Raw genomic sequence first — 15,697 nt, 5'->3', positions numbered from 1 at the left:
CTTGTCTGCAAAGCTCCAGCAGAAATCAGAATGACCTCCACAGTTTGTACCTGCTGTTTTATTTCTTCTCCACATTCTACAAGCAACTTCAGCAACTTTTCTTAAGCTGTGCTGAGTTGTGTGCTCGGTAACAGTTTTATTATTATTGTTTGTTTTCAAGATATTAAATAAATAGCTACAAAATTAGAAATAAAAAATAAGCCAATAAAACAAAGCCCAAATCAACCCTCACCTCCCCAAAACTTCAGGTTAATCAGAAGTTAACAGACAAATTAACTTCTCTTCCACCTGTAAACTACAGTAAATATCCGCGTTACAACAGGTACTGCAAAGGGACCTCATCTGATTTACAGTGCGGATGCAAGTTCAATATTTACATTAACACCGGCGCTTTGTAAACAATGTAGGTATGGAGTGAGTGAAGGGTTGCCTTTCCCTTGCACGGCTTCTGCTCCCCGCGCCCGCCTGCCCGCTCGCCTGCAGGGCCTGGCTGCCAGAGCACCGCTCGGGCAGGGGCCGGCTGCTAGCGCACCGCTCAAGCTGGGCCTGGCTGCCAGAGCACCGCTCCTGCAGAGGGGCGATGGAGGCTGCGGATCCCACAGCGCTGCCCCGCGGAAATCCCGCCCTTTGGCTAACAGGCGCCGGCGTGCACGCACCCACACAAAGGACACGAGGACTTCCCGGCGTTTCCAAGGTCCAAGCGTTTGCCGCTTGGAGGCTGGAAACGTCGCTGCTGTCGTGCAGCCGTTTCACGCTGTTTATGGTTTTAAGGGTCGGTCTCATATGAACCCCAGCTCTTCCCCAGACAAAAGAAGGCATCGCCTGGCCAGGCTTGCCTGGTCCCCGGCAAATCGAAGATGCCTGAAGTACTTTCGGAGAACTAGTGATGCGTATGGCAGTTCCTACCGGGAGGGGAGGGGACTGGGCCGGGTCGGTTCGTTTTGCCTCAGAAGAGTGGAAAACAAAGTTCAGAAGCAGGAAAGAAGCCGAAACGCAAAGGAGGGCACGGCGGAAGGGGCGAAGCAGAAAGGAAGCTCACAGCAAACCTCACTTTCCCGCGGGGAGTTGTCTCTGCTTTCGAGGAAAAGAGGAGAGAGGAGGGAGGAAAGAAGCGGAGGGAGGGAGCGAAGGGGAGGGAGGACTGCTCCAAGGAAACTTCGGGGGAAGGAGGACGGTGGAGTCCGTGCGGGCGGCCCGGGTCAGTGCACCGCCACGGAGTGCAGGGCGGGCGCCGGGCTGGTGAGAGTCTCGCTGGGGGTGGCCGGGCTGCTTTGGCTGGTGGCCGTTTGCGAGGACGTGGGGCTGAGGGACGGCGGCGAGTTCGAGAGGATGGTGGGGATAGGCGCGGGAAGGGCGGGAAGGGCCGGCACCGCGGCGGGAGTAGGCTTGATGGGGACGGGGATGGCCGGCAAAGTCTGCCCCCCATGGCAGAGCGGCTTAATGGGCACGCCGTAAGCGCCGTACTCGCCGCTGGTCATGGAGATAGGGGTGGTGGTGTCGATCATGCTGGAGCTGTACATGTGGGGCCAGCCCGTGCCAATGGAGCTGCCCACCGTAGTCAACTGGTTGGGGAGGGGGTAGGCGGCCGGCATGGGCTGCATGGTGGAAAAGGCGAGGCCGCCGGGCATCTTGTACTCTCTGGCGATGATGTTCTCGATGGCGAAGGGGTGTTTGAAGCTGGAAGGCTGAGATACGCCGAGGTTGTACGTGGACATCTGGGGCAGGTGGGTGCCGGTTGCTGCCAGTGCGCTGAGACGCAGCTTCGCCTGCTGCTGCAGGTACTGTGCCGCGTCTGCCGGCTTGCTGGGGGCCAGGTGGTCCGATTTGACCACCTTGAAGCGCTTGCGGCGGCGCAGGAAGCTGCCGTTCTCGAACATGTCCCCGCAGCTGGGGTGCAGCGCCCAAAAGCTGCCCTTGCCCGGCTGGTCTGGGCGGCGCGGGATCTTGATGAAACAATCGTTGAAGGAGAGGTTGTGGCGGAGGGAGTTCTGCCAGCGCTGCGTGTTCTCCCGGTAGTAGGGGAAGCGGTCCATGATGAACTTGTAGATCTCGCTCAGGGGCAGCATCTTCTCCGGGGAGCTCTGGATCGCCATGGCGGTCAGCGAGATGTAGGAGTAGGGAGGCTTCTGATCACTGTAAGTGTTTCTGCCCGGGCGAGGCATCTTCGCTAGGGGACCCGCGGAGATCTGCAGAAGGGCATCGACAAGGAGGAGGTCGGGGGTGGGGGCAGAGGGATGAGTTCGAGAGGATTTGCACCGACACCCAAGCAAGGCAGCGGGTGGGTGTGGGGCCGGGCTGGAAAAAGAAGAACACGGGCAAGGGACACGGCGGTCCTCGGCCCTCGGGGAGGGATGGGGGTGGGGGTTAGGGGACAGGATGGGGGCAGGGGAAACCGACGTGGATCTCTGCACCGACGGCAGGGGAGATGCGATGTGCCTTTCTCCCAGCTCCGGCCTCGCCCAGCCTGGCCTCCCCACAGCAGCCCGCAAAGTTACTGTGGTGCTAGATCTGAGTTCTGGTCTCTGCGATGAGGAGAAGGGGACCCCCTCCCATCCTCTCCCCTCGTCTTCCACCCCGTTCCATACTAGCCCTTGCATATGCCCACCTTAAAGTTGATGGAAGTTGACAGTCCGCATCCGGGACGTAGCTGGGAGTCCGGGCTCTTTCCCGCTTCGTTCCGCCGGTGTGTCTCCCGCTCCTTTCCCGGGCGCTCTGCTCCGGTTTAGTCCTGAGGAGGCAGCGAGCTGACTCGGTTTTGGGAATCCTCCCGCACACCCCTCCTTTCTCCTCCGCGGGCTGAATCAGCTTCTTTTACACCACCGGCAGCTGGACTGTGGCAGAAGCTTGTATGCTTCTCTGCAGCCGCGATGAGCTAAGTAGTTGCCTCCATGTCCTTCCTCTAACCATCTGATAGTTTTATGTGGTGACATGAGCAGAAAAGACCCCTGTAGAGGCGCTTCATTAATGTGCCACTTCTTTGCTATCATATGACAATCGCCTTGGGAGCAGGGGGAGGGGAGCGGGGAGGAGGGGGCTGGAGAGAAAGCCATAATCTGGTTTCATTTACACCTATTTACATGGACACCTTGGGCCAATGGGAACCATTTCCATTTGAAGAAAAGGCGAGGGGTGAAAAGGCTCCGCCAGCGGAATTGCAGAGCGATGGTACCCGGTGGCTGGGGGTGGGGGGGAAGGTATGCACTAACCTCTCTGTGGACTTTGTGGGAAGCTTAGTCTGCAATTCACACTTACAACTGAAGGTACTGAGCAGTGGGATGTTTGACATGGAAATTGCTTGGCTGTGGTATTCTGTTTGTTCTGCATTGTTATCTGATTTGTATTGTTGGCTAACTTAAGGCGAGCCTTTTTCCCTGTAACGAGAGACTTTCTCTTTGCCAAATCCGCTCTCCCCGAGCGAAGGTTCTTTCCAGGAGAGAAAAGATCGGGGCTCATCCGCAGCCGCCCCGGGAAGTTTCCTGCCCCCGCCCCCTCCCAAGCCCAGACAGGACTGTTGCTCTAGTTCCGCGGACTTGGTGCAAAGCCGTGGGGGTCGTCTTAAAATATACGGCAGCGGCGAAGGCACAGCCCCTGTGTGCTCGGAACCGAGTTGCCCTCCACGCTGCTATCCTGCTGACGGGGTCGGGGACGGCGGCAAGCAGCGCCGGGGCGCAGCTTGCGCGCCAACCGGCCTCAGGACAGGGGGTCGCGCAGAGTCGGTCTGGGGTAACTGGACCGTGTCACCGGTTACTGTGCTAACTCTTGCCAGCCTGACACCTTCTGCAGGATTTCCGTTATGTGTCTCAGGCTGTTTGTGTGTCCGTGTGCTTCCCGATGCGCGCTTGTGTATGTCGGGGCAGGCACGAGTATAACACCGGAGTTACGGCTCTCTTGGCTCCCGTGGACTGCCCGGAAACCATGGGCCGATCCTGTAACGGCAGTGCAGATGAGCAGCCCAAATGCCAGCCTTGTGTCCTGAGGGAGGATCGGCCCCGGAAGGTCTCAGCCTTGCCCTGGCATAGGGGAGGTTCGTATGATGTGTATTCCTGAGGCTATGGAGCATCCTGTTACCCCAGAGCTAGAATAAAAGATTGTCTCGAAAGCTGCAAGCGCTGGGAGTAGGAGCCTTTGTGGTGAATACACATCTGCTCTATGAACAATATTTCTGAAGTCGGTCAGTAACTCACCAAAACGTAACTTAAACACGATGAATTTAGGAGATTAAACAATTTCATTAATATTGAAATGGCAGCCGAGGCTGAGCGCGCCCGCTTGAAATGCAAGCGCACGTTTTTCAATATTAACCGAAGTACTTGAAGAGAAGAATAATGTCACCTTCTTAATTCAGTAAAACTAGCTGGGGTGGGGGAGGGAGAGAGGAAGCACCGGCTGGCTGTACGGCGAGAAAGACTCTGTGGGCCCGCTGGGGTCTTCTCGAAGAGAGAGTCCCCAGCAAGCAGGGCTCCCTGAAATCTGGCAGTAGCCTGAAAACACTTTTCACACTGCGACTAGCTCCGACATCGTGTGTGTTAAACTGCGTTCCCCTCGTTCCAACCCGGCTGGCCTCAGTCTCATCTAATCCCCCTCTCCCGGGGCAGGATGTCGTTTAGAAAATAATGGGCAAATAATTGCTTTTCTAGGAATCCGAGAAGTCGACCTCGGCCCCGTGTTATAGAGCTAACGAGTCCTTTTTTTTTTTTTCCTGGCGGGGGTGGGGTGGGAAGGGATCTGCCGCATGTCCTCCCCCTTGAAGAGAAGGGATGTTCACGCGGTTCAGAGCCCGGGAGCTGCCTTGCTCAGTGAACCGGCTCCCCGATACTTCGTGCCAGCCGGGCAGGGCGGGAAGACAGCCTCCAAGCTTTCGGAAAGGGGGTTGAGGGGGTAATGGGGGGGAGGTGGTGGTGTAGGAGGTGATGAACCGATGGACGTTTGTTAGAGGGTAGGAAAGACTACTCTGAAATGGGGAAAGATTCCTCCCACCTAGGGCAGCTTCTGGTTTTGTGCTGATGACATCAAAATATGTGGGTTTAAAGGACATCTTCGACACTCCACTCCAACTTCCAACACCCTTCGTTTGGGGTTTTGTCGCTCAGCCCAGGTTAACTCCTAGGATGCCTGTCAAGATGAGAGCTCAGAAGCAGCACTCAAGTAAATAAAATTCACGCCCTGACAAATTCTTTTCTTCCTCTTTTTGTCAGTACCTTTTCTTTTCGAAGAAAGAAAGAAAACAGCCGTTGGCGCAAATGGGAACCCGCAAGCTGTAAAGTTAAAGAAAAGTCGACTTCCGTTGTCATTTGCTACTCCGAGTGCGAATGAGGTATGGCTGTAAGGAGCCCGATTTTTTTTTTTTTCCTCCAGTGCAATGGAATGTGTGAGTGAAGAAGCAGGGCAAGCAAAGCCATCCCGGTAATTGATACCCAAAGTTTCACCTTGTGTTAAGTACGCAATAGATGACAGACTTGGGCAATACAGGGTTTAAATGTAACTTGTATCATTTGCTTTTTACTATGAAAGCCAAAATTAGGGAGGAGGGGAGGGAGCAAGTGAATCCCAACCCATTGTGCAGAAAACCAAAGCAAGTAGACGTTTTTGTGAAGCCCAGTTCAAATAAGGAGCTCAAGAGAAGTGTTAGGAAAACTGTATGAAATACACATAAGTCAATTATATCGATGTGCAAACCCAATGGAAATCTATTTCTTGCAATAGCCATTCAACCCTTGCATGGAGCCCATCTTGGACCACCTTTCTGCATGGAAGGTTTGTAATAGCCCCCTTTCCCACAAGCAAGACCACACACGTTTACAGATTTGGTAATAATTTATGCTAATTTTCCTCCATAAATCCACAATTCGCCTCAGTGGCAAGCGGGGCTGTTGAGAGAGGAAAAGGAGACAGAAAAGTGACAAACACAATATTGATTTTGAATCCTTGTGGCTGCAAGCAGGTGTGTAGCTTTGCAGAGGGGAGGAGTGGCAGAGGGGCTGTAGGGGAAAGTCAAGAAGTTTTCCAAGGATAAAAAAAAATATAAAAGAACTCCACAACACTCTGTGTGAGAGAAAAGCTCACAACTTTGTTAATATTTACAAACCAGTTGGGAGAAAAGAGAAGGGAGGGGGGAAGTACCAGCTTCTTAGGGTTTCCTAGGCTGCGAAACACAATGCCAGGCTCTGAGCAAGCTTCCCTCGTTTTGGAAAGTCAGCTCCGGGAGCTGATTGTGGCTGCATTTCGGCTAAGCCTCGCTCTGTTTTTTTTTTTAATGGTTCTGTTTCAATCTGTATCTCGGGGGCCGGGAGGGAGAAGGAAGTGGAGAGATTTGGACTCTCCCGCTTTCCTCTGTGCTTGAATTCCCAAAGAGGTTTCCCGAAACGCTCTGGCCGTTCTGGTAAACGGCGGGGCTTTGTCCCACCTCACATTCTTCACCAAATTTGCCACTTTGGCGTGAAACTACTTAGCGCCCTTTAAAAAGGATTTTGTTCCTTTCGCGATGAGCACTAAACAAACTCCCCCTGCCTGTCACGGCTGGACTGAGAACTACTCTCCAGACCTGCAGCGATTCCGACAGCACCGAAATAGCTCGGGATTTGCAGTACCCTTTGTCCATGGGGCTGGAATTAGGCACGGCTGCGCCCGGCGCTGGGCAGCGCCCTGCGCTGCCCCTGCCCTGCCATCCCCCGCTATCCTGCGCTGCGTCCCCATCGCTGTCGCGGTACTTAACGCTGACTCCCTGTATGGGCTATTCTTGTTCGCCCCGTCGGGGATTTCAAGCAGCAAAGCCCGACCGGGCACCTGGCCCCACTGCCCTGGTGGGGTTGGGTCGCAGTACAGCTGGTCCTCGTGTCTCGGAACACCCGCCGTCCCTCATGGCTGGAGGGACGGTGAGTCCTGAGCCCGATTCCGGGACGAGGAAGCCCTGGCACTGCCAGTGTACCGTTTCCCGAAGGCCACTGCAGCTCTGTCCGCGGCCCAGAGGGAGACAGTCCGGGGCGCCGAGCTCCCCAATGCAGCCCTCGCCACCATCCTGTGTCTGTCTGCATGCGAGGACGTGGTGATCTTGTCGTGCGTGGGGCATTGCTGTGTGCGGGCAGTGTCCGGGCCCGAAAGTCTGTCGAAACTCAAAGGCCTCTGTCGCAGGTCCGCGCTCCGGGACTGCAGCTTTTGCCGGCACCAGCGGGTCTGCGGCGCAGGGTTAGTCGCTTTCGGGCAGCGGACAGCCGTTTTGCCCGGGCCGTGAGAACCTGCGCTAGGATACCCGGTTTTAACCCCTGGAGAAGGCTGCTATTGCCGCTTATCGCTCCTGACGCTGTCCCAGAGCACCTGGTTCCTGACCGGAGCCCGTTGCCCAGGAGATCTCTTTCCCTCTGCGCTCCACCTGACACTAGCGGTAAATCCCGGCTCGGGTAAGGGCAACCCCGCAGGCTCCCTCTGCACACACAACCCGCTAGGACCTTCCTGGGACAGCGCCGAGGGATGCCGAAGTTAGGCGGGTCTCACACACCGAATGCGTGATACCGGGCTAGGCATGCAGCGTTGCCCACCGCCGTGCCCACCTCCCGCGTCCCTCTTGGCCCGCACCTGCCCGCCTGCTTCGTCTCTCCACGTCCGCGGGCTGTGCCCGGGGCTGCCTGCTCAGCCACCTCTTCCGCGCTTCTCCCTGAGTCTTTGGCTGAGTGTCATGCTTTAAGCGCGGATTCTGGTTTGAGCCTCGACATTATTGCCCTGAGAGCCTGTCTTTGTTGTAAACTTCTCTTCTTGCAGGCGCTGTAGTATTTATCTACACCTTTGGGGGTTGTTGGTTTGCTTATTTATTTGTTTGGAGAACTACCAGGGGAGGCCTTGCAAACTTTTTCTTTTTAATCTTCCCCTTTAAATGAATGTCGCATTTCAAGCTACCCTCTCTTCTCTTTTTCGCATTGTAGGAAATATTGAAAATGCCACCTTAGTATTGAAGGGATTAACTTGCTTTTCTCCCAGCTCCTAACTCTGGTGTAAAGGGAGCAGTAGATCAACTGTATAATGTGTGCACTGTTTGGTCATTTGTACAAGCAGAACAAAGGTTGAGCTAAGCCAAATTGCATTGCACTTGTGAACCGAGTCCCAATTTGAAGTATCTTTTACAGCAGGGGGAATGAGAACAATTTCGTGTATGTCTAAAAGGGAATAACAAAGCCACTTTCTAGAGCATCTCAAAGTGAAGTAGTGAGGCGTGACATTCCCAGGGTGAGGAGGGACAAAGACAGGGTCAGGGGGATGAAAAAGGGAATCAAACAGCCACTTTCACATGTCTGCCCTCAACTGCTGCACCTCTCCATAATAGGAAACAACTGTTGTAAAAAGGGGGATTGCTCTCATTCATTCAAAATAGCAAATGATAGCTAAACAACATTGTCAAAACTGAATCAACTTCTGTGCAGTACCACCCAGAAAAAGGTATTGTGTTTTGGTTAATAGCTGGGTGGAGCAAACTTGTTTTTCCTTTCTTTTTCTTTCTTTCTTTCCCTCCCCCCCCCCCCCCTTTTTTTTTCCCTTCTTCTTTTTAAAGGGCCCATCTTTCCAAACAAGTCTGTTTCATAAACTTCGAACATCAGCTTTTTTCCAAGCCATGCTCATCTCACTCACGCTTTCTCCCCGTCTGTTCTTGCCTTGGTGTTCTGTGCAAAACCAGAAAGAAAAAGAGAAGGCAGAGTTCCCTCCCCGCTGCGGTCAGAACTGCCGTGCAAAATCCATAGGTAATATAAATATTTCCTGAACTGTATGTCCGTGACGCTGGATGAAACCAACACTTAGTTATTACTTAGCCAAACATTGTGAAATGTTTTTTATTACGATGATTTTCAATTATATGTGCACAAGAAAAATGGCGCGCACTTTAAAAGCCAAGATAATAACCGCTGGAGGGATTCGAGCTCACGCAAACTTTAGGAGAAACGTTTTCATCCGTTGTGTAACTAGACGGGATTTAATTAGGGTCAGAACTTTGAATGGTTCTGTTTTCTCCCTGGTGGCAGGGGGCATGTTTGCAAACAGATCCGTAAGTTACAGCCGCACGGTGCGGAGGGTGGTGTGGTGTGGGTGTGTGGGCGCCGGGGCCCTGAGCCTTCCCTTACCTCCGCCCGCCCCCCGCCCGGCTGCCACCCACCGAGCTGCCCGGGATCAGGGAGGACAATTCCCCAACAGTGGGGCTCCCCGCCCCCGTCCCCCGGTCGGGCCCAGCTCCTCCGCGGGGAGGGACAGCACCGCCCGCCGGAGCCGCGCTTGCATTCGGGGGAGCCCAGGCCCGTCTCACGGAGGGGGGCTCGGGTAGCGCCTTCCTTGGCCGTGCCGTATCTGCACAGCAGTAGCGGGGCTGCTCCGGCCGCGGCCCGCGAAGCCTCTGGCGCGGCTGCGAGCGCTGTGGGAGGTGGCTCGGCGCTGGGGTGAGCTGACCGCGGGGCAAGGCGCTCTGGAGCGCACCGCCCCGCATCGCGCGGCGTCTAATCTGGAGAGGACAGGAGTACGACAGGGCTGCCTGGCAGGCACAGGTGACGCGCTGGCTGCGTTTGCCGAGACTAGAGGCTTTCCACGCCTCTGTTGGCATCCTCTGCCTGCCCCAGCTCCCCGACTGCTACCATCACGACGAGAGCAAAGCTCTCGTCTTCCCAACAACCCTCAGCTCTGTAGCAAAAAACATATTAACCTTCTTTAATATTTCATTCCTGAAAGAGGTTCTTTGGATCTAACTTTAGAAAAGATTTCCCCGCAGCGATTTCTTCCCCTATATTTTTTCTCTGTCTTTATTATCGAGCAATACTGTAGTCACACAGCATTTAATCAGCTACAGAACAAAGATATTGATAAGGGATTTCCCCCCCCCCCCCCCCCCTTTTCCTTCTCTTCCTTTGGTGAGGAAAGATTTTACAGGGCACTAAAAGACATTGTGAGTGGTGGAGTTGTTTTGACCACTGAGGGAGAGATGTCTGCTCTTTCAGAGGAGAACCCCGTTGGATTTCTTCTGCTAGGAATTATTTCCGTCCAAGTTTGCTCTCGCTTGGGCCACGACCTGTAAAAGGCCTTCCCCTGTGTTTTGGGTGACAGCAGTTTCAGTTGTCACGACCGTTTTTTACGTCGACGCAGAGTTCCCCGTTTAAGAAACCCCTCGGTGGCGGAAGGAGCCGCCCCGACCCTGAGCCCGGTCCACAGCCGCCTGGTCCCGCGGACCTGTTGTTAGCCCCGCTCGGAGTTGCGCGGAGCTGCCTGGGTAAACTGCTTGTGTATCGTCATTATCATCCCGCTGTCTGGAGGCAATGTAGATTTTCTAAAGATCTAATGAATAAACAACCAGCAAGTGCTGGCGGTGTAATTTACATTGTTAATGCCTACATGTGTATAATAAATATGCATTTGTATGTCTTCAAATAAACTCTTTTTAGTTTCTAACCTGTGGTGATTTTTTAAAAAGCTGCCTTTTTAAAGAAACCACTTTTCCTATTCGTTTCCTGAGCTGGTAGAGAAGAGCCTTGGCAGAATGCTTTCCGCACGCTTTCTAACGGCGGAGCACGCGCGGGCCCTGGCGCAGTCTGTCCGCAGCTGCGGGCCCCGGGGCGCGGCCACCGCCTGCTTCCCCGGCGCGGGAGGAGAAGGCCGCAGCCCGTTAGCGGCAGGCACTCCTTTCTCGGTGCAACTTGCCACGCTTTTAACAGCAGAACAATTTAAATGTACAATATTAGCTCATAGTATTAGTCTGGAGGTGCAAAGAACAATCCATTCAGAGACTGAGCTTCAAAGACACCGCATTCCCCTGAAGGAAAAGTTTACAGATGTGGCTGCTCCCTCCCTCCTTCCTTGCCTCCCCCTTCTCCCCTCCCTCGTCGGACGCAAACGGTTTTCCCTGAACGCTTCTGTAGAGGGCATCCCTGGCCAGATTTCTTCCACCTCGCCTTGTGGAGCTAGCTCCCCGTGCGCTGAGCTGCGGAGCTCTGTTTTCCCGGGCGCAACCCCGTCGTCGCTGGCCGGGCTCCCGCGCCGCCCTCCCGGGTCGCGGTATGGCACCAGCAATCGAAGGCGAAGCTCTCTTTGGCTTCCAGCTCTTCAGGCTGGAAAGGCTGGCACTCCGCGGCCCCTGCTGACTTCACCTTGGGAGGGATAAAGATTTTCTCCTCATTTTTCGCTACAAACCAGGTGCCACTTTCGTACACCGCTTGATGGCAAATGTCTCATCTTCAGCGAGCTGGATCTGGCATACATTATTTTAATTAAGTCTATGGCGATTTACTTTCCTCTGAGATCCATTCCACGGTGCAATTAGGAACGTATTGGTGCTAGCATATATGAATATTCAGGAGAGTGTCAATTAATTAGCAGACAGAGGAATCTCATTATGGTTCTCAAAACCCTTTTAGTGCTAAGCAGAATTAAGAGGGCATTTGCCAATGTGCTGGATTAGTGAATATTTTACTGCGCGCTCATTTAACTTCATTATCATAGCACTTACGCTACTCTCTGATTTTATTAATTAAATTGCTCATTAATTTATCCAGAAAAGCGGATAAAAGTTTTATGACGCCACAGCACTCGCGTGGACGTGTTAAAACGCAGTCTCCTGCCCTGCCGCTCGGCGGGAAAGTACTTCCTCGGGGCTGGCGGGGCGCACCCGCCCGCTGCAGCCCTACGCCTCTCTACCAGGCGCGGTTTTGTCTCCCCCACCCCAGAGATAAAAGTGTAACGTGGCAATTAGAGCAGCTGCAACGAAGGGAAAGGGAGATCTCTGGGAATTTGGAGCGCAGACCGCGGGTTTAAATTTCCGCCCCCCCCCCCCCCCCCCCCCCCCCCCCAATCTTTTCTTAACATCTGGGGAGCGGGAAAGCCCACGATATGATTAACCTCTTAATCTCTGCACAAACTGCATAAATAGAAGGGATAATCTCCTCTTTCTTAGTAGTCTGGACAAAATCAAATGCCACTTCTTTCCGAAAGAAACAGGGGTGTTACATACCTGAAGTGTCTTGCTGGGGAGGAGCCGAGAGCTCTTCCCCGGTGCCGGCAGCCGGGCAGCGCGGGACGCGCTGGCCTAGGGGCTCGCACTTTGTCAGTGCACACAGGAGAACTACGAAGATCAGAAGGCAGCGAGCAGAATTACGCTCATTTTCTAATTAGCCAATACTTCAATTCTCATAATTTTTCTAAGGATCATTGTATTAAGAGCAGCTATTAGAAAAAAAATGTCCGTGGGATATTGTGCTTTGCAAAAAACAAACAAAAATTCCCACGGAAATATTTAATATTAAATATTAATTGGATTTAAATTCAATAGCCGTATCTTGCGACAGATATAAATGCTAGGGAAGATATAGATAATCAGCTCTTGTGCATCTTCACACAGGAGAGTTCGAGCCGGTGTCAGCGGAGGCTTTGCGGAGGAAAGGGAGACTGATGGAAATGTGTTTAAAAAGTCACCACCACTGCAACACCGAGCGCGGAATTTGCCCAAAAAGGTTAGAAAGACAAATATTAAATCTGCCTTCACAAAGGGAGCCGCTAAATAGATCCGAAATTAATATGCATGTAAAATTAATTAGCTTGCATTTCATGACATCAAAATAAGTACCTGGGAAACAAGAACACCTTCTGGGCATTTGGCGCCATATGCTAGAATTAAAGTTAATTGACTAATTACATAAATTAGGCATTAATTTTACAAGACATCACGTATAAAAGATATCTCAATTAATCGTGGAAGCGGGAGGAGGTTAAAGGGGAGGCTGTCGGTCCGGCCGGAGCCCGGCGCATACTCGGGGCGGTCATTAGCGCGCGGGTTCATTAGCAGCAATTACACAGCTGAAGGCTGATTAGCTCCGGTCAGGGCGCCGCGTCCTGCCACCCGCTCCTCCCTGTGCGGGGGCTGCTACCGCCATCCCCTCCCAGCCTTCACGGAGCCCGACCTGCCTCTGCTGCCCGGAGCCCGCTGTCACCCTGTGCACGGTATGTCTTGGCGCGGGAAGGTGCTCTCTGCTTTGGCCCTGCCCGCTCCATTTGGGGCTCCATTATGATCGAAACTCTGGCTCATCCCCACACTTCCGGGTGGTTTATTCTAGGAAGTGAACTCCGTTGTGTGGAGAAAAGGTGCAGGATTGAGACACCTTCTGATGAAATTAGTCATATTTCCTCATTATTTCACAAAGGCAAGATAAAGTTTCAAAGCACATGAGAAACTTGAGGTAACTAGAGCCATGCCACGCCGTTTCTGTGCTTTGAGGTATGAGGAAATGCTTTCTATAGGCCCAGCACCCTGGATCCTCCCTACCTGTTAGGGTGGCCGCCTGCTGCCTTCCTCCTCTCAGAAGCAAAGGCGAGTCCAGTGTCACCTGTCTGGGCCCAAAAAGGTGTCAGACTGTCAGCAGTTTGTCTTGTAGCTGATACTTTAAGCACAAGGGTGGTTCTGTTAAAATGCAGGAAGGATTTTGAGGTAATGTGAATGACTAGATATTAACAAAATGGCAAAATTCAAAACAGCAAGTGAGTTTTGGGGACTGAAGAAAGCCCAAGCCATGAAGCAAGGAGTGGAAAGATTTTCATATTAAAAGTATTTGGGGAAGGACCAGTAAGCAATTTACGTTTGAACTGGGATCTGCTGAACATCACAAGGTAAAGAAACAGGATTAACTCTGTAGATTTTGGTTGGTGAAGGTGGGCCCACTCCAGCAGACTAGGTCCATGGCAGACACTAAGTGGACTGTGAGGAAAGCTCACTTTTGCCTTTGTGGGGAGGTGTGGAGGCTTTTCACAGGTCTCTGCTAGTTTCTTCCATGAGTCTGCCTTACTAATGTAAATAAAAATTGGCTTCTCTCCCCCTTTGTAAGAAAAAATGTGGTTACATTAGTAACAGTATAGCCTGGCTGCTGATGTGCTAGAAAACAGATGAAAACCTGCCGTATGTCTATCTTTTTACTGAGACAAAACATTCATTTTGATGTAGCAGTTCTGTGCTGTTGCCAGATGCTGAAGGTACTTGAGGGAGATGTTGACAAGTGGATAATTGTCAGCAGAACTAAAACAGACACTTTGTTTACAGTTGAGCATGATTAATTGAGAGTAAATAAAACAGAAGCTCTGTTCATAAACTCTCTGAGCAGCTCAAGTTCAAAACCAGGCAGCATGCTCCAGAAACGGAACCTGCCACCGTTTTTGAGGAAGGGCTCGTGCGAGGGGGCCAGTAACTGACCTCTCTAATTAGAACACACAGTGCACCATGAGGCACCAGCCTCTAGGTTTTGAACCACATGGTTTCCTGCTTTCTTTTTCTCTCTGCTGTTTTTTAAAAAAAAAATAATTTTCTTTTCTCCCCCCACCCTTGTGCTTTGGTTTTCATGGCTGGTCACAAAGGGTTGGGGATCACATGTTAATTGGAAAGAAAAAGTTGCATATCTGAATGGTGGACACGGGTAACATGTTCAGGTAAAATGAAGGGACAAAAGCAGTCTAGGATACTTCATCAGTGATAAAATATTAAGTGATGTAGTAATCCTATTTTCTGTGTTGTACTTCAAGATTGTTATAGAATATTTCATGTAGTAGTGAGTGGCGCAGACTAGTGCTGATGATCAGTAAACCCCAGGTGTACTCTGCTTACTTGTGGTAGGTCAAGATATGTTTCTATTTGTACCTCCTGTAGTGGTGTCCATTTACCCAGAGTCATACAGAAGGTGGCATAGTTAGTATCAAGGGATACTTACACCGCTTGGACTGAATGCTGCAGTTCAGCTGGAGGGTGGGGGGTAAATAGCGCTTACCTATCCAGAATTGCCCAAATGTGTTCTTTGTGCACATCTTTCTCAAAATTATAATTTTCCCTCTCTCCTTTATTCTCTGAACTATTTTGAAGCTGCTTCCTGTGAATTATCCTTTCTTTAATGAAGAGAGGCCTACTAAGAGACTGTTGTAGCAGCCAGTTTAGTCTCCCCAGTGTGTAGCACACTTTTGAGTAGAGTTGTGAGTCTGTTTATCTGTATTCAAACTTTCTGCTTCAGTCCTGTCTTTAGATGGCTAGTATTTTAAGAATAGTATATCAATGTGTACATGTGTAACCAGTGGCATTCAAATGACCATGAGTGGATTGCAGCTGCTCACAGGCTGTGAACAAGACATGTGCTTGCCCTATCAGTACTGAGGGAGAGGTAAGTTCTCTTATCGATGACTATTCTGTATTTCTTGTTCAATTTGTTTACTGTTTTTGTACTAACTCTATCCTACTATAATTGACTTTGAGTGGAAAGGGTCCAGTGATATCAGTCTGTGGCAGCTTCCAAGGAGAGCCTATATGGGAATATTTTTCAGTCTCGGTTTAAAGATGTGGTTCCTGATGGCTGTGTTAGAAAGCATCCTAGAGGAGTGGTTGGGTGCTAATTATCTATTGCAGCCATATCCACTTTGAGAAAGGGGAACACTGATGGGGATTTGCAAGTGGTTGCATTTTGATACACATTTATCTGATTATTTTTTTTTAAACATATCAGTAATATTTACTTGTTTTACACTCTGAAGGCAACTCATGCCACCAACCTCCTATCTGGGGATATCATTAGCACTGAGGGATGCTGCTAGTACAGTGGGTGGATTTGATGTGGCTCCTTCGCCCTTGTGCAGTGGACCTGATGCTTGGGTCTCAAAGCATAAGAATGTTTTTTTCTAATTATCAATAGCTTGACAGTAGGACTATTAATTAACCTAG

The 15,697-nt window shown here is 51.5% G+C and overlaps 1 protein-coding gene across 1 annotated transcript; it reads right to left on the bottom strand.

Moving 5' to 3' along the window:
- Positions 1-1,199: 1,199 nt before the first annotated feature.
- FOXB1 (forkhead box B1) lies at positions 1,200-2,162 on the bottom strand. The gene has a single exon (XM_009911264.2). The coding sequence runs from the start codon at positions 2,160-2,162 to the stop codon at positions 1,200-1,202; it is 963 nt and encodes a 320-aa protein (XP_009909566.2).
- Positions 2,163-15,697: the final 13,535 nt, after the last annotated feature.

This window comes from Dryobates pubescens, chromosome 17, assembly GCF_014839835.1.
Source record: "Dryobates pubescens isolate bDryPub1 chromosome 17, bDryPub1.pri, whole genome shotgun sequence".
Taxonomy (NCBI): Eukaryota; Metazoa; Chordata; class Aves; order Piciformes; family Picidae; genus Dryobates; species Dryobates pubescens.
This window is presented reverse-complemented; position numbering and strand designations above follow the sequence as displayed.